This window comes from Chinchilla lanigera, unplaced genomic scaffold, assembly GCF_000276665.1.
Source record: "Chinchilla lanigera isolate Chin_1 unplaced genomic scaffold, ChiLan1.0 scaffold00015, whole genome shotgun sequence".
In the NCBI taxonomy this organism is placed as follows: Eukaryota; Metazoa; Chordata; class Mammalia; order Rodentia; family Chinchillidae; genus Chinchilla; species Chinchilla lanigera.
The window spans coordinates 13,791,175-13,813,467 of record NW_004955416.1 but is presented as its reverse complement, the minus strand read 5'-3'; the positions used below and the strand labels follow the sequence as shown (position 1 = coordinate 13,813,467).

At 46.3% G+C, this 22,293-nt stretch overlaps 1 protein-coding gene across 6 annotated transcripts in view; it reads right to left on the bottom strand.

The window, feature by feature from the left end:
* Window positions 1-22,293, bottom strand: part of Homer2 (homer scaffolding protein 2) — a 157,299-nt gene that overhangs the window by 14,946 nt on the left and 120,060 nt on the right. For 4 of the 6 annotated variants that reach the window (XM_013512494.1, XM_005381473.1, XM_013512493.1 and 1 more), the window contains exons 4-9: window positions 12,286-12,378; window positions 8,247-8,353; window positions 5,409-5,565; window positions 3,428-3,538; window positions 2,693-2,773; window positions 564-1,505 (exon numbers count right to left, since the gene is read on the bottom strand). In XM_013512494.1, the coding sequence (XP_013367948.1) occupies window positions 1,317-1,505; window positions 2,693-2,773; window positions 3,428-3,538; window positions 5,409-5,565; window positions 8,247-8,353; window positions 12,286-12,378 (738 nt within the window). In that variant the 3' untranslated portion in view covers window positions 564-1,316. Of the gene's footprint in view, window positions 1-563; window positions 1,506-2,692; window positions 2,774-3,427; window positions 3,539-5,408; window positions 5,566-8,246; window positions 8,354-12,285; window positions 12,379-22,293 lie in introns of those variants that run through there. The other 2 variants (XM_013512491.1, XM_013512490.1) reach the window with 1 other exon arrangement.

The window sequence follows — 22,293 nt, the reverse complement described above, 5'->3', positions numbered from 1 at the left end:
CTAGCGGTGAGGGTGATGTTTCCCGATGGACACCGTGGCATCCAAAGGGCCACTGGCCCCATGAGCAGCTCTGTATGAGAGGAGAGGTTTATGGTTCAAGTCTCTTCCTTAGCAGGAACCGCAAAAGGCCAGAGCAGACCCGGGCAGAGCTGCTCTGCTGTTGAGACCAAAGCTCCCAGGATGAGCACACCTCCTTTCTCACCGTCATGGGCCTGTACAATTTCTCTCTCAGCTCTCCAACCCTTCGTAAGATCACACCCTAGTCCCCAAGCCCTGGGGTGCCACACAGTGTTCAGGAATTCTCAGGCCACCATGACTGGAAGTGAATATGGTCCCAGGGGCAAAGACCCCTGGGGACAGAGACCCCCCGGGGTTGGAGCATCACGGCCAAGTTCTTGGGGGGCCTCACACCAACCTCTGATGTGTCTGCTACATGTGAGCCACTCTTGGGTTTGGCCGGCTGGTGTCTTTCTTTCTGATAACTACCTAGCTCAACAAAGAGCGTGTCATTCAACAAGTCTGACTCCACTGTGAGGTTTGATTAAAACATTAAGTTCTGTTTAGACGTTTAATTGAACAAATATTTATTGAGCACCTACTTCGTGCCAGGCACTGAGCTAGGCACCCTCACTGCACATTGTTCCCACAGCATGAACATCTGCTCAGAAATTCAAACCAAGGAAAGGAGGACTGTCGCAACCGAATATAATGGAGAAGGGAGTGTGGTGGAGGCAAGCATCTCCTAGGCCAAAAGGCACACCTGCCAGAAATGTGCTTTTTTTCTCTGGACAGGTCTCCACTACAGGCTTGCTTTAAAGCATCCCAGTGTTGACTGACAGAGAAGTTGTACTCCCCACACTCCCACAGACTGGAACCTGGTGGGCAATTACATACTCTGGGTACTGTTCAACCAAAGGAGCAAAAAAAACAAAAACAAAAACAAAAAAAAACCAAAGGAGCAAGATGGCCTGTCATAAAGGATACTGACATTAGGATTAGAAAAGACTTGTTTTTAAGTTATAGGGTTGCAACAGCCCTTAAGAAAGATATAAACATCCCTGCCCTGACTGCGTAAACGTTTAAGGTAGACCTAGTTCTGGATTCCTGAGTCAGAATCTTCCAGTTGTCCACAACCTCAAAGGCCAGAGAAGCAAGAGGAGATTTCTATTCCAGAGAGGAGCAAGTGGACGCACACCTGGTCTGGACACATGACACACTGCGCCGGCATTTACAGAAGCAACGCAAAGAGGAGCGTGTCCTAGTCCTACTGCGACTCACACACACGTGGGACTCACAGCATCCCGGTCTCCACCGCCCTAGTTGTCCGTGCCCAGCTTGGAGAGGCCTCTGCGGAAGTCATGAAGGTCGTCGATCTTCCCGTCCAGCACCTCCAGGAAGCTCTTCAGCTCCACCTTCAGGTGGCGCTGTCGGTATTTACTCTCCTCAATGTCCGTCTTTAGAGACCGCACTTTGTCTTCCAGGTTCTGATTGTCTCTCTCTGCTGCCTAAGAAAACAAAAAGGGAGAAGGGTCTAGGACACAGTAATGGCAGCCATTGGCAGAGCCTGCTCCCGTGAACAGGGCTTCCTCCATCAGACCCGTAGGCTGGGCTGGGTGCTAAGTCGTAAGACAAGTTCAGCTCCTCAACACAGAAGCCTGGACTGTGATCTTGGAAAGGAGGTAGCGGGCATTTCAGGGCTCTTCTTTCCCTGCCTGTTCCCCGGTGGGGGGACCAAAAGGCCAACTGGGGGGACTAACACCTGGCCCAAAACCCAAGTCCAAGCCCAGGATGCAGAATGCAGAGTTCTTCCACAGGGATGTCACACAGGGTCTGTTGGAGATGGTCTGAAGCCCTGGCTTGGGAACTGTCAGCCCCAGGCTGGTCAGCAGAGGCCACCTTTGGGTTCCACCCTGAGAGGAACAGTGGCTAGTGTCCTGCAGTTCCAAGAGGCCTCCTCAGCCTCAGGCCAATGTCTGGCCCTGGAGAGGGAACGCAAGCTATGCTTGTTACATGGCGACAGGCATCTCTGCGCCTCTGATGCTGTCACCAGGAGGGCCTTCTGCACTGGGCCCTACAAGTTGAGCGGCAATTGGGTAAATCAGACTGGACAGCTGTGTGCCCTCAAAGGACATCTGAGCCTTGCACGCACTCTTCATGTCAAACGAGAGTTTTATTCTGTGGGCACAGACTGGGGCTTTCTTGGACATGTGCCCAGGAACCAGTCACCAATACAGAAGTGGGCTTGTGTAACTCAAGGAAGTGCTCCTTATGTAGTCACGGGGCCTAAGGTGCGGAGACCTGAAGGTGAAGGAGCACCTGAACACCCTCGTTTTATGGATCAGCGAGGAAGGCCCGTCCACAGTGATGCCCAAAGTTAGGGACCAGGCAGTGCCTGCTGTGGACTTGTGCCTTGACCCTGTGCTGTCAGGCCACCCCAGTGCCCTCTCTTCACTGTCTCTGTGTGCCCTGGATGGTGGTTATGTGCATCCTTTGTGTAGGGGGCAAAACCAAAGACCAAGGCTGCTGAGGCTGCCCCAGGGACCAGGGTGGTGGGCAATCATTGCCAGCTTCTTACGAATAGAAAATTACTCTTCTTTGCCATCCTGAGTGTAAAAGTGACAGGGAGGGAAGAAATCAGTTAACATGACCACCACCTTCTCATCTGAGCCAGCACAGATGCATACCCTCTTACCTCTAACTTCTCAGAGACATATTCACACTCTGACATGAGCTGAGGTATGATTTCACTTTGTTTTCGGAGATCTTTCAACTCCTATAGGAGACAGAAATTTTCAAAAACACTCAGAGAGATGTATTCTTGAAAATCATTAACATGTACAGGCACTAATGAGTGTCAGTGTTGGAACCTGTCCGGTCTGCAAAAATAATAATGTCGATGATGCTACTCTTAAACATGAGGAGATCCCAGGAGCTAATTGTGTTACATGCACGATCACAGGTGTCTGCAGGTGTCTACACACCACCAGAAAGAGGTGTGTATCTTTATGATTTCTGTTTTGCAGATGGGGAAACTAAGACTTAGAGAGGCTTGGTAACTTGCCCATGGTGTCTAATGTGTGTGTACTTAACTGTCCTAACTCCCAGAATGTAAATGACTGCACGGTAGCTCTAGCTCCATTAATTTGTGATGACAGATGACCCACAGAAGCACTGGGGTTTTCTGCGAAATGTTTAACTCACTCTTGGGTCTGAGTCACTGACTGTGTATCCTCAACACAATGCGAGGCTGCAGAGTGATGGTGAGACCTTGCTCTGCTCTAGAATCTGCACATTGGTTTGACACTTGGCTCTCTGTCTTGGTGCCCTGGCCCAGGGCTGGTCATATGCTCCAGGACACCTGCTGTGTTCACGGTAGAAAGCAGAGGTCAGAGGATGCCAAGGGCCCTGCTCGAGCCCTGTTACTCACCGTCTCCTTCTCTCGGAGTTCTGACTCTAGTTCTTCGATTCTCCGCTTCAGCTGCGAATTCTTCTCTTTTTCTCTGTTTATCTCATTGCACTGTTCTTCTAGCTCGTCAATCTTCCACAGACAACATACAGTAAAGCAGGGATGCTAGTTGACTTTAGTCATTAAACAGGAGACTCCCACAGATATTTTATGCTTTCTTTAAAAATAAGCCACAAACCAACCCACTCAACACATTTTTTCTGTGGCTATGAACAAGCTCCAAGTTTTGGATACTCTGGACTTCTGGTTTTCTCTTGTGGCCACAGAGGGATTTCTTTTAAAGATCTGTCACACCCCAGATGTTCCCCAAACGATTTTTACATGTTCTAAATTATTCTGTTTCATGTCAAAGGTTTAAGCCAGCATGGTAGGGGGTCAGTGGCTCCCAAACAGGAAACAATGACATTTCAAACCCTGAGCACAAAGGTGGCCCTCCCCTTGATGCATGCAGAGAGGCCTGTCCAGTCTTCCTTGAGACTGAAGGCAAATTCCAGGGCTCTATCTCTTCCTCCTTCCCAGGTCTGACCGCTCCAAAGGGTGCCAGTGTGGGATGAGTGTGCAGAGGCCGACACCCCACTGCCACCCAACGCTGAGCATTTCTCGAGGACCCAAAGACATACACAGAGTGGATGGCAGGAGGATAACTAATGCCTAACATGAAAGCAACATGATGATGGGGTCCCCACAAGTCACAGCAGCCTTTGACATCATGGGTGGTTGGCAAGAGGACACTTCTCAGAGGTGGCCTGCACCAACTGCCACCAGCTGCCACCTCCATCCTGGAAATCAAGCTCCTGACGTGTACCCTCAGGAAGGGCCACCCTCCTCCAAGGAAACATATCCCACCCCTTTCCCACTGCCTATGATTTCCATGCTCAGACTAGAAAAGCTCAGCTCTTTCCTTGAATAAGAGAAAGGGCTATTGATCCCCATGGCAGATCTGCCAGGCCTTGGTCAGGAAGGTACAGAGTCAGCAGTTGGCCTGGTGCCTCCAACTGTCAGCACTTTCAATGCTGAGATGAAAAAATGACACAAGGCAGCTTTATGTGCAACCTACAGCTGATCTACCGCAGCTTGCCCAGGTTGGGCAGAGCAGGTCACACATGTGGGTTGGGGGACAGTGAACATCAGCTTAAATGTGAGGTGTCCGCCAAAGGCCTGCACTTACGCAGCAGGGTCCAGAGCCTGTGTGCCCATGCTGGGGTGGCTAGGGTCTCACTACCACAACATGGACAGCACAGGAAGCGCAGGACCTCAACAAGGACTCTCAGCCGCTCTAACACTCCCTTCTCAACTGGGAAGAAGGGCAGAGCAACAGTGACTCTTGCGGGCAAGGTTACAGGTGGATTTTGAAAAGCTAAATGCTAGGACTTCAAAGTCGGGAAGTAGAACGCATCCAACAGCAATCAGCGCCCACCTTCCTTGTGCTTTATAAGCAGCATAATCTTTTCTCACTTCTAAATTTGCATTTTAAAAACTATGGTCTGAAGGGAAGTGGGGCTTCTGAGGAGATGCGCCTCACTATTTCCTGGATGTTTTTTCTCTCCTCCCCTCGGTCCCCTTCCTCCACTAAAGATCATGGTGCCACAGAAACGCCAGGGAAGGGCATCCACATCCAAGGCCACCTATGACGGGCACCAGAGGAGCCTCTGAGAGGGACAAGGTCACAGCCTTGTTCATTCATCTTCTCCTTTAACAGTAGGAATTATATAAAGCTTGCTTCCATAACAGTAATAAATCAATAGTTTACATGGTCCATTTCTACTAGGAAAGGCAGGGAGATGGAGGGATATTCCAAGTGGAGAGGCAGCAAGTCTTCCTCCTGCCCGTCGGGGAGGGCAAAGTGAGAGGGAGGGCAAGGCAGGACAGAGAGGACCTGGCCATCCCATCTCCTGCGACTCCCACCCCGCCTTGCCTCCTGCTGTGGGTCCCTGAGGCCCACCTTGTGGCGGAGCCGGTCATTCTCATCCCGGCAGATGGAGAACTGCTTCTTCCACTGCTCCACACTGGCTGCCGACTCTTGCAGCGCCGTGGTCAGCCGGGCGTTGCTCTCCCGCAGGGTCTGCAACTCTATCTCCCATTTCTTCACATTGGCAGCACTGCAAGGCAGGAGACAGGGTGGATGCAGATGGGGATGCCAGGGAGGGAGATGAGGGTGCTGTCCATTACACTGCATCTCCACCCACCCGGGGAAGGGGGACCCTGTCCCCCCTCAGACTGGCCGAGGGGGGCCCATACTCTCTCTCACCAGGAGCTAGGTGGGTTGCTGGCTGCATGGACCAACACCCACAAGGGACAGGGCCTCTCTCTAGGGTAAACATGTCACTTCACTGGGCTACTCTCTTAAAAAATTACCTTAGAAGAGAACCAAGGTCTTAAAGAATGAAGAGACAGAGCTTCATTCCCTGCTGACCCCCTGCACAGAACGCGCTTCCTGAAATAAGCCTGAGGACAGAGGCTCTATACCCTGGGGTAGACTTTGGGCCCTCTGAGGGGCTCCTGAAAGCCACGCACACCTCTCTGGAGCCCAAGGACTTCAGGTTTAAATAACATGCAGACAGACAACCCAGCTCCATATAAAAATGGCGTCACATCACTCATGCCTTTTCAGGGCTCTGAGGGGAATCCAGACTTGACAGCTGAGAGCTTAGGGCCCGGGGAGACAGCGACTGGGAATCAGCCTCTTGTGAGCAGAATGGGCGTCCCACCCTGTGTGTGGGAAGGAGCACCTGCTGCCCCGTGACCTTGTCACCTCAGGGGTGTGAGGAGATGGAGGTCTATGGAACACCTCTACCCTCACCACAGAGGCCCCGTTTTACTTCTTATTCTGTGTGCTCAGTGAGGATGAGGTTTAAAACAAACAGGAATTAGGTTCTCCTCAGTCACTGGTCACTGTTTCCTTAACAGTCCCTTTCCTTTCTCCTCTTGAACCCACAATCTGTGGTGCTGAATGTGACCTAAGGTGACAGGCCAAGCTACACGTGACAAGCCCATAAGTTCATGTCTGGCTGAGGAGAGTCCTCTTTCTAAAGGCCTCTTAAAATTTTTTTAAAGCAAATGCAACTGTGACTGAGTAATCTGTGTTATCTTTCGGCCCACAGCCTCAAGACGCTAGGAATGTGACTGGAAAATACACTTTCAGTTTCAAATACCACAGACTGAAAAAATAGTAAAATGTTATTATCTGATGAATTCTAGAGTTGGTGACTGAGAGTTTAAGCTGATTTAGGAAAGTGGCTTCACATCCATTCCTGTAATTCACTTGTTCACTAAACTCACATTTGAAAACATTTATTTGTAGGGATGAAACCTTTTCATCTGCAGCCCAATGTGATTTAAACAACTAATTCCTCACAATTGCCTGACAAGTAAGAAAATAGACCGGTCACAGTTTTGTCTTTCACCTGACAATGACCCAGAGTCTAAAGGCAGAAGTTGCTTTCTGGATTCCCAGGTCCGGCCACAGGAAGTAAGCAATAACCATGAGCCAGGCCAGCTGACCGGGGAGGCAAGGGCCAGCCCTGCGGTGGCTCCAGCTGTGGAATATGATTGGCTGTCTGTGGGACATTCTTAACTGCAGCCCTGAGTGAAAGACAGGCAGCACGGGCGATGGGAAGATTTACTTTTAGCTGCGTGACCTTGGCCTGAGAGTCACTTGACCACCTGGGACTCAGTTTCCTCATCTGTACAATGTGGGAAGTTAGACAGGATAGCTCTTAAGATGACACAGCTCTTAAACTGGCAAGCCTGGGAGGGCAGCTTCTCAGGCACAGAGAGAAGGTTGGGGGTGGCTGATGCACCTGGCCAGGCGAGCAAGATGACCTGAAGGCGCCAAGGTCCTCCAGACACAGAAATATAAGCACAGCTTGTATCATTGTTAAAAATTTAAATCTTCTGGATTCCAGTTTGGGGATCACATTAAGTGTGTAGATCTACTTGGCAGAAACTGATCCCTTACAAAATATCAAGTCTTCTCACCACCTCCCAAAAGAATACATTGCTTTGTGTTGGGGTGAAGGATATGCCTCTTATTCAGACCATTATGCACTGTACACATACATTTAATGTCACACCATACTTCATAAATATGTACAGATATGGTCAACTGGAAAAATATATTTTTAAAGGAGAAAATATGTATCTTTCTATCTGTTAAATGATTGATTTATGGACCTCAAAATCATTTTAAAGATTGCTTCAGGCAGGTATTGTACGGTTTTTGTCGAGTTCATTCATATGTATATTTTATGGTCCCAGTTCAAACAGTAAAGGAACTCTCTTCCTCAAGTACATATACCATGTACCTATGTGACGCTTTTTGCTTACTGACTTTCATGTGATTTCATATAATTTTTCATTGTTTCTTAGGTTTTTATATGCTTTTGTTGGATCTTTAAAACTCAATCTTATTACATATGAATAAATGATGTGTGTCTCCTCAAAAACAAAGCCCAGTCACAGGGACATCCCATATACTCTCTTGTACCTATGAACTGTTCCCCACACTCATGAACCGTTCCTCACACACAATTCACTGCCCCACATACTTGCACTCTCGCTCTCACACATACACTCCACACTTTCACACACATACTGCTGTTGAAGTGGTTGGCCAGACAGAGAAGGGCCATGAATGTGAAGCCTCTTGGTTTTCCTTTGACCAGGAGACAAGAGAGGAGGCTGTGAGCAGGGCCCAGTCTTCTCTCACTTCTGTGAAACCCCGTCCCCCAGGAAGTGCTGAATGAGGACACAACAGGCCCTGGGTTTTAACCAGGCTCACCTCTGCGTCAGCGCGATCTTCAGCTTGTCGTTCTCAGACTTGAGGTGCGTGTCGGCTGGACCTGCGTGAGAGGCCTTTTCATCGTCTGTCCCGTTCACGCTGGATGCCTGAGTAGAAGACGGGGTTTCACACCCAGATTTCTGGCCAAAGTGAATTGTCTCCACACATTACTGCTTGTCCCCACGTTGGCAGCAAATTAGGCACAGTGAGAAACTACGTGTTTGTGAGTGTGGACAAACCAACTTACTCAACCAGAAGGCAGTGAACACTATTAAGCAAAAGAGGGGCTAACAAAGGCCATCAGTTACAGGGGAAATACCCTCAAAAGCGACGCGGAGACCATAAAGTCTGCCCACTTTACTGACAAGAGAACACCTGGGGCCACTCCTTTTTAATTTAAACTTTACAGACAGACCTAGCAAGCTTGAATATCTGGACTTCTTAAGTGCCATAGGATAGAAGGAACAGGTTAAAAGGGATGGTGGGTTTACAATAAAAAAGAACAAGTCATAGTGAATGAAGGCAGAGAAGAAGTATTAAAGTGGAAAAAACTTTAAAAAATCCTTGGGCTATAGGGAGTTAGATCATCAGATCCATTTAAAAACCAGGAGCCAGATATGGGTGTTGCTGTCTCCATTACCACTTCGCATTGTTATGAATATCCTAAAGTGTTCTCTGCAATAAGCCAGACCACAGGGAGGTGAAATCTCATCTGGTCTTGGATAAGATCTTAGATTTTATTTAGCCTCCAATAAGCATAAAGGCAAAGGAAAGCACTATGAAGGGAATCATGTATAAATTTGACTAATTTTACATTCCTGCACTGCAAAAAAAAAGAGTCATGAACAAGATTAAAATGCAAACAAAACCTGGGGAAAGTATTTGCAGCAGATGTTATATGCAAAATGTTAATGCCTTTTCTTTACTGAAGAACTCGTTTTCTTTTGAGACAGGTCTCGTTATGCAGTTCCAGCTGGCCCTGAACTCACCATGTAGCACAGGCTGGCCTTGAACTCATGGTGATTCTCCTGCCTCAGTCTCCCAAGTGCTTGGTTTATAGGCACGCACCACCACACCCAGCAGAGGAACCCTGAAAGAGTTCTTATCTTTTAGAGCTATGCACTGAAGTATTTATGGATGAAATAATATATCTGGGATTTGCTTTAAAATACGGATAAAAGAGCAGAAATGGGGGTGATAGATAGAACAACTGGTTAAAAATTCCTAATTAATAAAGCTGACCTATGGGTACCTGGAGGTTCATTGTACAATTCTGCCTGGTTTTATATGTGTTCAAAATTTGTCAGGTTAAAGAAAATATGTAAAGCCCTTAGGAAATCAATACAAAAAATATAACTTTTTTTAAAAAAGGAAAAGGACTATTAATATTTACAGAAGAAAAATACATATAAACAAAAATATTTAATGTCATTAGAAAAAAATAAAAGATTAAAAAAGCCAATGAGATACATTTTTCATCTGTCAAATCAACAAAGCTTTCTTAGTGATGGTGTAGGAAGAAAAACCCTTATTCATTGCTGGTGGGAGTAGGAATTGTATGCTTCTGTAGGCAGTGTACAGTGTGTATCAAAAGCTTTAAACACATCCCTGCCTGCAACCCGTACCTCCTGTTCAAGAATTCATCCTGAAGAAACCTTAACACATATAAAGATCGGCAAGAACATGCATCGCTGCCGTGTTATTTATGTTGATGAAAAGCTAGAAACAGCACAGATGTCCCACATTCTAAGAGCTTAGTGGAGTAAGTCATGTCCCCACTGGAATACTATTTGGCCATTAAAACAATTTTGAATAGGGACAGAGCAGGTGATTTTCATTCTCTTCTTCAAGTATGATACATGCTTTATTTATACAATAAACATGTATTGTTTTAATAGCCACAAAATCCTTACGGTTTTTGTAATTAGGCTGCTTAAATCTTCAACTACTGGGAAAACTGGGTCAAAGTATTCATTCTCTAAGAGATTCAGGAAAATAAGCGACTGATTTCTAATAAAAAGAAAAAACTATACAATGCTCTCTCTCTGGTGAAATATCAGGAAAGGTAAACAAAAGTAAAGCTTTGAGAGAAAAACATTTCTATATAATTAATATATACACAACGATATTTTATTGGATATACTTTTTTTTAAGGTTTAAAATACTTTTGGGGGGACAAATATTAAAACAAAACCATCTACAGAGAAATTCTGACTTTTAAGTTTAAAGAGAGGTCTATAATATATGATATTCTGAAAAAGACTATATATATAGTTTTTATATATAGTTTTGTTTTGTTTTATTTGTTTTGAGATGGGGTTCTCACTATGGAGCCCAGGCTGGCCTTGACTTGCGATCTTCTTGCCTCAGCCTCCTAAGTAGCTGAGATTATAGGTATGTGTGCCACTGTCCCCAGCAAGACCAAGACCGTGTATTAGCAAGTCTCTAGACTAGAAAAAATTTCTATAAAACTTGTGTCCAGTTTTATAGCTCCTCAGACATTACTAAGTAATTGGTACACTAAATTAACCAGTAGCACTTAGATTAAATTACAGTTATTCAGAAAGGTTCAGGAGAGTTGTTGTCCACCTGCAGCCTCATACACTTTCATTTCCATAAATCCACCAGGGGCATCTTTTGTACGACAAGCCCAGGCCAAGGTGCTGGGAAAAAAATTCAAGACAGACCTACCTATGCACATACCACTCTGGGAGGCTGAGGCAGAAGGATTACCAAGTTGGAGCCTAGCCTGGGAAGCTCAGCTAGACCCTGTCTCAAAATAAAAAAGGGAGCTGAGGAGGTAGGGCAGTGCAAAGGTCCAATATTGTAAAAATAAATAAATAAATAAAAGAAATAAAAGACCTAAATTCTACCTTTGTGAAGCAGCCCAAGCGGCCAAGTCTCTGGCAGTGCCAGGGCCCGAGGTGCTCCCTGCCCTGCTCTGAGTGCCGAATGCTGAAGCCACCCCTACCGGGAAGGCGGTGATGCTGGAACTTCCCTTCTCTGCCTTCTTTGTGGACTCCCGCCTTCCCAGGCTCCGGCTCCTGCCTCACTCTCCTCACTGCTCTGGGAGGCTGACAGTCAGGGCTTCAGCGGAGCCTGGCAGTTCCAGACGCCCAGACCTCCTGCTTTTCGCCGTTGGTGCTGTCCCGGACATCTGTCCCTTCCTTATTTGAACTGTGGCTGCCTCTGTCCTTCTCCCGCCTTCACGGCGTCACTCCCTACCTGCCTCACCGTGTCCGTGACCCTCATGCCATTCCTGGTCAATGGTCATGGACACCTCCACTGTCCACGACTACCAGGCACAAGCAAACCACTAGTAAATAAACTGCTCGCTGCTGAGGAATGGCAGGTCTCGCACAGTGTTCTGGCACAGCTGCTTGTCCTGTCCAGCCAGGCCATCGTGCTGGTCCTGAAGTCTCCTCTTCCGTGAGTTTTTCTGCCAAGCCTTTCACTCCATATACAACGCAGACACCAAGAATGCTGGTACTTTATGTCTGGCTAAAATGGGTCCTTCTTAGTTAATCATCACACTTCTAAGCAGACAGATCGCTCAATTACTGACACAGAGGCTCTCCTCCAACTGAGACACAGCTGTGGGAATACCCTCTCCCACTTGAATTTCATTAAGACAGGGAGCGAGACATGGCTCCCCTCTAATGGGCACAAGGCGTCCGCGGCTGATGAGCATCCTGGGGGTGGGGGCTCGCCTGTGGGGGGCTCGCCTCCCCGCAGCTAGGAAGAGAGCTGCCTCCCCACTGGCTGTGAACAGTGACCACAGAATGTAGCTCAGGGGCTGGGAACCCGCATTAACTCCAATTCCATCAACCATTTCCTGTCAAAAATTACAGTACCACATCTTGAAAAATTCAAGTCTCATAAAAACATGTCACCTCCATCTCACTGTGAGCAGGCTAAGAGTTGAAAAGGCCTTCAACATGCCCTACTGCTAGAATCCTCTATCTCTTGCCAAGAGTGACGGGATGAGGCATCTCAATCACTGATCACACTCAATTTATTGTGTGCACAAATTACTTACCTGGGAATGATTACTCGTGGTCTCGATTTTCTCCTGGGACTTTTCTCTGGCCAGTTTGGCAGCTTCTTTTACCTCCTGAAATTTCTCTGCAAACTGAACATGAAGAACAGTTATTAAGAATGGTTATTAATTTTCTTCATGGCCACTATTCAGAACCCATCTTTATTATTTTGTATCCAGTTTTAACCCAATAAATTTCATATAAAGCCAGAAGAATTTTATTTGAGATTAAAAAGAAATGAGTTTAAAGAATGCCTCTTTTCTCTTCAGTAAACACTATTGGCCAAGACAAGGCTTGAGTAAATCTCAGAAGACAGAAGCTGGCTTAATAATGAAATATTAAAAACAGATTTAAAACCCCAGATTAACAGTAATTAACACAAAAGCAACAGAAGAAATACAGTCCCATCACAGAAGGAATCTGAAAAACTTCACAAACCCTACTGGCATTTTGTTAAAAGAGGGAGAGACACATGGCTCTCTGGTATCAAATTTCCTGTTTCAAAGGCTTGTAGGTCCATGTCACGAAAAAGAAAAACACCCAAAAGATTTGGAGAAAGGAGTACAGTACGCTAGGTTTTAAAAGCTTAAGATACAAAACAGTAAAATGCAATGTGTGGCTTACGATGAGATGCTTAATCATCCTTCAATCTGCTATAAAGTATTTCAACAACAATAAAAGAGATGAAGTGTGTTAATGTTAATGACTTGAAATCTAGGTGATTTGTACATGTGCTCATTATTCTATGCCTTCTGTTTTTTAATGTTTTAATATTTTCATAACAAAAATTTTCTTTAAAACCTCAGGGCAATCATATCAATCACTGGCTCACAGTCACCCACAAGGCAATGGAATTTAATTAGCAAATATACTGTCTGAACACACCACAGGCAATGCTAATAGGCAGCACCCATATTACAAAGCAAGGGGAAGCTCAAACATGACTGCTGAGAAACAAAAAGAGCTAGCGGGGTGCAGGGCTGCAGAAAATCCTGAGGTCTTGCTGAGGACTCACTTGTCTGTGAGCACAGGCTCTCCTCGCAGTGTTTTCACAACACCAGCAGCAGCAGTCTGCCTTGGGAAACCATGACAGGTAACAGGTGCTGGTGAGCCCTGCTGCACCAGGGTCTAGGGCAGTGGTGGCGAACCCATGGCCCGCATGCCACAGTGGGCTGTTTATTATCACTGAAAGCTCTACAAGGCTCACCATCGCTTCTTGGCCTTTTGGCTAAGATCAAGGGTAAGAGGTTTGCCATCACTGGTCTAGGTGGAGAAGGGCAGCTTTTCTGTTTCACCTGGTACTGCTTCCACAAGGCCCATTAATAAAGCCACAGTCACGGGGCTGTATGCTTAATTCCTCAGAGCTGTCAGTGGGAAATCATATTACCTGTGCTTAAAACCACGAGACTCAGCAGGGATGCACAAAACCCCTTTCCTCTTTTTGGGGACTCCTTCAGTAAAAACATCTTGTCTTGAACTGCTCGATGGCAGAGTCCCTGCCCCTCCCCACACACCTGGCAGAAAGCAGCCAGAGGGAATCTGATTCACTGAGGAAGGAGACAATACTACAGGCCGAAGACCTGGCTCCGGCCGGCCGAGGACCTCAAGTCTGTAGAGGATGTTGTTTGTATTCAAATAGGTATAAACCACGAAGAGAATTCCAGAAAATAAGTTTAGAACTTCCTGAAATAGGAAAAGCTGTATCAAATACATGATCGAAAATGACGTTACTAGCAGATTCAAGATGGAACGGAACACGCAGGTGAGGAGTGGGCCCTTCCAGTTAGAGAAAAATCAGCTATCACCAAAGAAGAGTGCTAAATTAATGAGAAAGATTTCTTCACGTATAATTTCACTTTAGTAAATGGGGGGGGTGGCATTTAAATCCTTACCAGACTTCTGGCATGATACATTACTAATAAGTTAAAGAGGGAAGTATGAAAAAAAAAGTGTAATCTTTAAAAATCAGGATGCAAACAGAATTGAACATTTATCAAACTTCTGCTTGAGGGGTGAAGGGGTAAATTTCTAAAACTGGAAGAAACAACAACAAAAACGTCACAAAAGTGACAGGCCACTGAGTACATAATTAAAAACTTTTGAATATAAAATGGGGGAAAAAAACGAACTCAGAAGGAAAACAACAGCCTGGGGGAAATATCCATAGCTAGGCTAGGCCCACAGAAAAAGGGCTATTGTTTTTCACTATAGAAAGAGTCTGTACAAGATGAAAAGGAAAATATGAAAACCCCAACAGATAAATGGCAAGATCTATGAATTAAAAATAAAACAACTGAACAACTTACAGAAAAGATCATTCAGCCTTGCTGGAAATGCAAATCAAAATAATGAGCTGCCATTCTTTGCCTGCTAAATTAGCAAACACTAAATACAATTATAAACCCCAGCACTGGCAAGATCTTTCTGGTAGCGTTGTGTTTTGGTACAGGCCCACTGAGAAGCAATTTGGAAATGCGAATCATGAGCAGAAAAAAAACCTTTATACCTACTGACTCAGTGATATCACTTCTGCGAAACTATTCTGTGAAAATAAAGGAGAACATGAAAAAAAAGGCCTTCAATACAACAATCATAATCCTAGCATTATCCACAGTAATGAAAAACCGGAAGCAGCCCTAAGCGCCTGCAGAACAGAGGGAGGGCACTGCCTTCACAGTCCTGTGAAGAGAGCCCGGGCCCTGGTGCCCCGGGACTGTCCTTTGTGGGAAATCCCTCCAGTTCTCAGGTTGTCTAACACCCCCCCTATTATTTAAAAGAGCATATATGCTTGTAAACTTCAAAACCACAGTTTACAAAAAAATACATTTTTTAAAACCTATAGCCCTAAGACCCAGTGATAAGCACTAACCACATCAACTGAAGTTATCTATCTGTATATATGCATCCATCTCACGTATTTCCCACATGGTTCTTTTAAAAAACAGAATGACGGTGCACATGTCATTTTATAACCTCTTTTGAAGTTAACAGTATGGCAACACTTCCAAGTGGTTATAACATCTTCTACCACATTATCTCAGTTGCTGTAAAACTAAGAATATACTGAAAGACAGCCTGAGTTAAACAATTTCTACTACGGGACATTGAGATTCCTTCCTCCCTCTCTCCTCCCTCAAACCGGCCCTCTCGGGTCCCTCTTCACCTCCTTCTCTCCCCACCCCCATTCTTATAAATGATGCTGCAGAGAACATCCTTGTAGCTAAATCTTTGGACTCAGTTACAATAATTTCTGCAGAACACATTCCTGTACATGAAATCCATGGATCAAAGGTTTCTGCAACACGGTGCCAAATTCTCAAGTCTTTGCTTATTAAGGTCATTTTCTGCAGTCTTTTGTGTAATAATTTTAATCAAAATCATTATCATCATCACGGAGAATGAAAGGGGAAGCAGGGCTTGCTTTTATTTGTTGCTTCTTTTGGCCTTGGCCACTGAAGACCTGTGGAAGACACTGCTTGTGCTTATTCCAAATTCCCTTTTTTGGTGGGCACGGTGGTACATGCCTATAATTTCGGCACATGGGAAGCTGAGGCGGGAGGATTTCTTAACGTTGAAGGTCCCTGGAACTATAAAAGCAAGACCCTGTCCCCCCAAAAAATCCTTTTTCTTTTCTCTTAGCTTAAGAGAATCTCAAATTTGTCTGCAGTGGAAAATTTTCTAGGTGATGGAAAATGAAAGCCTGGTGCAAGCCAATCACAGAAATCTCTTTATTTTGTGGGGGAAGGGGCTAGCGACCCAGGACTACAATGAGACCTACGAAATCTAACACAGGAGTTTCCAAGGAAAGTATGCGGCACCACCCTCCTACCTCCTCCCCCTTGCCATGAATGTAGATGTGATGAACTGAGCTTAAGAAGCCATCTCAGCACCATAAGGGAAAGGCTAATGAAAGAAGAGACCAACAAGCAACTCACACAATTCTCAGGTGAAGGTTACAGAACCAGTGCCAGCAACATCCGCCTCAGGACTTGTCTTCTGCATACGAAAAATCCTGCTTGTTGAAACACTGTGATAAGTTTTCTATTACTTGCAGCCAAACACATTCTAACTAAAACACCGAAAGGATGATTAATATCATCTATTCAGGAAACAGACTCTTAAATCTGGAGATAGAAAGGTAGGAGGCTGGGTAATGGTCCTCCCACACTGAGCTAATGCAGTAAGTACAGGGGACAGATCTGAGTTATAGGTGAGATCACTGAAATGGGTAAAAAGCAAAAGCCACATGTGTGGCATAGCACAGGGCACAGCATGGGGCACTTGGGACTCCACCCTGCGTGGCTCCCTCTTAATGGCAGAATGCTCACCTCACCTCCACGTGAGGTGAAGCCAAGCTCAGAACTGTGACCACTGGAGGTCAGATGCCAGTAAGAATCTAAACTTGAATAACCACCCCTTGTGCTCACTCTGGCAGCACATAAATTAATAACAACCCCATTCATTCGTTTGTTCGTTCATTCATTCATTGAGATAGGGTCTCTTTAAGTTGCCCAGGCCATGTTCGAACTTGCAATTCTCCTGTCTCGGCCTCCCAGAGTGCTGGGATTACAGGTACACACCACCATGCCTGGCTTCATCCTTGTATTTGGTTCCCCATCCCTTTGTCTCTTTTTGCAAAGCTCTTCTTTCCATCCTAACATGCAAATCCCTTTTCAACATTCTTCAGCATACCAAGGTCTTTCGTCTTCTCCTGTGGGTGGACAGATGAGGCCCCGTTCACTCACAGCTTCGACTATTTTTGGAAAGCCTAGCTAAAGAGTGTAAAGTTTCCCTGTGATGCTTTCTGGATGGTGGTTCTGAAGTGGTTCTTATAATGAGGGCTATTAAGAGCAAGGTATCTATTTTCCTTCTGGGGGTTAGAGAGAAAAGTGTTCATAGTGTTTCTAAGTGGAAGTATCCACACCATGGCTCCTTTCTCCTGCCTGAGTGTTTGGTTACCAGTGCCCTCCAGGGCTGTGACTGGCTGCTGGGAAGTCAGTACTATCAGCCACAGCTGTCCCTCAGCACACTCCTTGGGTACCCTTCAGACCCAAGTTCCTTTGGTGCTAGCTAATTGCCACTTGTCGAGACTGCCAGCCTTACTTCACAGTGATTTATCAATGTGTGGTTAATCATTCACTTCAAAGGGAAGGGGAAAAGTTGACTTGAAATATTTTGGACAAAGGCAACATGTGAGAGCTTATTTGAGAAGTCTTTGTGATAATGGCAGGTCACAGTCACAGGGCGGAGACTCGAGGGCTGGGGAGCCTGAGACTTGGGAAGATGGGATACTCCCCCTTAATGACAGGACGTTTTCTTCTGTCTGGGAAAAATTAGAAGCAACCGCCCCTGCAAGCAAGCACAGCTCAAGGTTCTTTAGCTCTTGGAGCACAAATAACTGAACTTTAACAACCTGCTTCAGTTTTTGCTTGAGTTTTCCTTTTTATTCTTTCCATAGGAGCATTCCCTGTTCATCCTTCGTAGCTACTGCGATTCCTCTGAAGATGAAGCAATTGTTCTGGGAAGCTATGAGTGACTCAAACCATCCTGGGCATCAGGAAGGAACTTCCAGCCTGGACACAATCAGCAGCAGGTGCTGAGATGGGCTCAGCCAGGCCCTGGGAGCTTCCCAGCGGGCTAAGCTCCCGACACCTCCTGTGGGAGTGAGCCTGCATGCAGGGGCCACTGGGTTTAAGGGCGCTCCTATCTACCCAGATACCTCTGCGGGAGACAGCCCCCCTTCATACAGAGGTTCCGGCCACTCCCTCCCTCAATCACTGTCACACTGGCTTCCACTCTGCACAGATTCTCTCTGCCCTCACAGCACAGAGGGCGTCACTGCCACTACCCATCACCATGCCAGAGTCTCTGCCGCCCTCATCTGCCCACCAACTTCTGCCAATTTGGCTCAATCATTTTAAAATCTCTCCAATTCTGCATCAGCACTGCCCTGCACTAAAACAATTTGATCTGACCTGCTGCCAAAAAAGGGGGAAAAAAATCAACTTAAAGTGCAAATCTAATCACTTTCCTTCTGGGCTTAAAATCCTCCTCAGGTCACAGGATAAAGTCCATAAACTCCAGCATGACCTAGGAAGCCATCCAATGGCAGCCACTAGCAGCATCCTCACCCCCAAATCAAAATCAGGGACACTCCTCAACTCATGGCAGCTTCCTCGCACTTCTTTGTTCTGCTACTCTGGTTATCAGGAAGACCAAGACAAGGGGACACTCTCTCTGTGGGCTCAACCCAGACCGTCTCATTGTGCCACGCTCAGGGTCTACACTAAACCCTGAGGAAATGACTAAGCCAAGCTGTGTGGGAGGGGAAACAAAGCTGGATGGTTATGATAAAGAGATTGGGGAAATAGCAATGTGAATAGGCCCAAAGGGAACCAGTCATGTTCCACATGAACGCTAGGCAGAAATCGCCATCCTTCAGAGCCAAAGAATCTTTCAGGCCCGGCACCCACCTCAGGCAGCCTGCTGCTGGCTCACTGGCCAAGGCGCCATACTGCCTTGAAAACACTCCTGCTCTCAGAGCCAGAACCATCTGACTGCTGGCTGTGCTGTGTCCAGCTGCCAACACAGCAGACCTCCCTCCCAGCATCTTAGCTCCTAGTGACAGCTGACCACACTGGCCCCTGCTCCCAGGAGCAGCAGTGACTCATCTTCTTCCTACAACCAGCCTGGATCTGCCAGTGCCCCCTACCCATGTGCTTCCTGCACCATATGAGGCTGCTGCAAATAGGACTCTGCAGATGCAGTGAAGCAAGCACTCAGCTGCCAGAGGATTCTCAGGTCCTCAAAGTCCCTTATCAGCCAGAAGCAGCAGGTTTTGCAGAGCTCTGCTGAGCTGCTGAGTATCATACTTGCCAGGGCCATGGTACCTGCAGCAGGGTAGAGAGGACATCTCCCATCATTACATCTGTCTCAGTCACTTTTCTCATTGCTGGGACAAAATATTCAATACAACTTAAAGAAAAAAAAAAAAACATTTTGGCACACGTTTCAGTCCATAGTTGGCTGGCTCCAAGGAAAGATGGCATGGCAGAGGGACATGGTGGAGGAAAAGATGCTTACCTGACAGTTTAAATTATCAAGGGAGGAGCTGGGGAGATACATCTTTCCAGGTCCTACCCAAAGTGACCCACCTCCTCCAACCAGAAAGGAAGTCAGCAGTAGCATCCCAGAATACAATCAATTTCCAAACATGCACAGCTTTGAGAGTCATTTTAGATCTAAACCAGAATATTCTGCTCCTAGCCCCTAAAGAACTCATGCATGTCTCTATATGAAATGCATTTAGTTCGTCTTTAACAGTTGCCAAAATCCTAACAGTTCCAACACTGCTGGAAAGCTCAATTCCAAAGTCTACTCTCAGACTCAAAGCAAACTTAGCTGTGAGCTCCTGTAAAAATCAAAAAGAAAGTTAAACATTTCTAACATACAATGGCCCAGGGTAAAATTTCCCATTCCAAAAGGGAGGAACAAGGAGATAGAAATTGGATTAGACCAAGATGGAAACCCAGTAGGGCAAACATAAATTCTGCAGTTCCACGTCAAGTACCCAGGGCAAGTTGTGGTGATGAGATGCACTCCAAGGGGCTTGGGTGGCCCTGTCTCTACAGCACTGCTAGTGGGTGCAGCTCTTAAGGCTTCTCTTCGGCTGGCTTTGCTTGCTCCTTGTGGCTTTCCTCATATGTTCTACATTCCTGGCTTCTCCAATTTCCTGGGGTCTTCACCACACTTCAGGCTTCACTCTTACAGCTTCACACACTGCCCTCTCAAGGGCACACTGCCTGGCCTCAGAGACCTTCTTCTGAAGCCCGGGTGGAAGTCTCCCTGACCCCACAACTCTTTCGTTCTGCATGCCTGTAAAGTTAGCATCACATAGATGATGCCAAGGTCAGCCACCAGCTCAAGCAGTAGTTGGGCACCTTTGGATCACAGTTTCAGTGGTCTCTAAGTGCTCAGATGGCCGAGCACTGTGAAACAAGTCCTGCAAACCAGTTCCCCATGTGGCCCTTATTGAGGGTTCTCTTCTCAAATGAAAGCTTTACAGATATGCATCCTTCAGCATGCAATGGGTAGTCTTGCTGATTCTTGGGATGCCCTAAAAGTAACATTTCCATTGTCCTGTTGTAACGTAATGGACATTTCTGTTGTCCCAGCTTGGGTTTCTTTTTAATGTTAATCTTTTCAGCAATCAAAATCTTCTTGGCCAAAAATTTGCAGGCCCTTCCTTCCTGGGGAAACTGAAACTTTTTCAAATGGGGTTTATATTCCTGATGTTCAGTATGAACCTGGCTAAAAGCAGCATGCAGTATCCATACTACAGATTGAATATTGGACTACTTTAAGATTTTCTCTGCCAGAATAATTAGTATGCTATCCTTAATCTCAGTCTCCTGCAAAGTCTCCAGGACATGAGCAAAATGTAGAGAATGTTCTGCCAGAGCATAACACACAAGGTCTTAAGTCCCAATGCCAACGGAATGCTTGTTCCCAACTGAAACCTCCTGAGCTTGGTCTTTACTGTCTGCCTTTTAAATCAGCATTCTGGTCTTCTAACTCACCAGAACTTCCCATTAAGCTCAGCTTACAGTATTCTAGACTTCTCTAGGTGCCATCTCCAAACCTTTTCTAACTCTTTCCACAAACCAATTCCAAAGGCTTCTGAACGACATGATTAGGTAGTCACAGCAACAACCACACTTCTCTAGTACCAAAATCTTACTTTCCTTGTCACTGGGACAAAATAACTGACACATGCAACTTACAGGAAGAGAGGTGTTCATTTTGGTTCACATTTCAGTCTATTGTTATCTGGATCCAAACAAAAAAGCATGGCAGAGGCACAGGGTGGGAGGAAAAACCACTCGACTCACGGTGGCCAGGAAGCAGCGAGAGTCAAGTCAGGAGCTGGGAAGGGAGACACACCCTTCCAGGTCATGCTTATGGGGACCCATCTTTTCTGATTAAGCCTTCCTTCCTTCCACCAAGTCAGCTATAGCACCCACACACTCCAATAACCTTCTAAAACACAGGAAGCTCTGGAGGATATTTTACTGTTTTCTTTGTTTCTTTTTTTTCTGGGGGCCATTTTAGAGCTAAACAATAACAACGTTCAATGACCTACCCTTACAGTTTTGCTTCCTGCCCCGTACCCCGACGTATGGAGATCTGGGAATTTTAGCAGCCAGAAAACAATGCATCCATAAGTGGACAGTGTGGCAGAGGATGCTACTGGGCTGGTGTGAGCTTCCAGGCTTCCAGGAAAGAGTCCTCGTGGAAGTACCTGGAATGCAGAGGAGGACCTGTGAGGTCCCCATCAGGAAACTCCCCCTGTGACTGGGTGTGGGGCGGCTTGTGTGTGTGTGTGTGTGTGTGTGTGTGTGTGTGTGTACTTACACATGTGCATTCACTGGACAAGTGGAGGGTTCGGATCAGCAGGCCCCTGATGGGTAGCTTCCTGACTCACCTACGTCCTCCATCTGTGAAAGCTGTCCTTCGTACACACAAGGAACCAAGCAGGTGAGTGTAGTAGGCAACTCTGTGAACTCCTCAGAATCTGGGATTCTGTAAAGGGCCTCAGGAATAGGGACTGTATATTTGACCCATAGAACCACAGCGGTGGCAGAGCAGGAAGGCAGTGTACACTCACCCGGGAGACCAGGCAGCCCTTCCAGACTTCTGAGCTTTCCCAGGGCCTGGACTTTTGACCCTTCCTGAGGTTCTCCGAGAAACTGATATTCTCCCATAAATCCCCGTGTCATGTCAACTAGTCAGTATTACTTCCACCCGAAATGTTCTTGCTACTTAACTGCTTTAGCAACCTAAAAGGAAGCTTACTCTACTAAAATAGGCTTCCAACTCCTTCCTATGGCTGCATGAGGCTGCTCAGAGGCAGTTTGTTCCCTCTATTTCCCCACGTCTATGCTCGGCCATGTTCTGCCCTCCAGTGCCTTTCTAGTCACCTACAGGTGTCTGGGCCACTGGAGAAG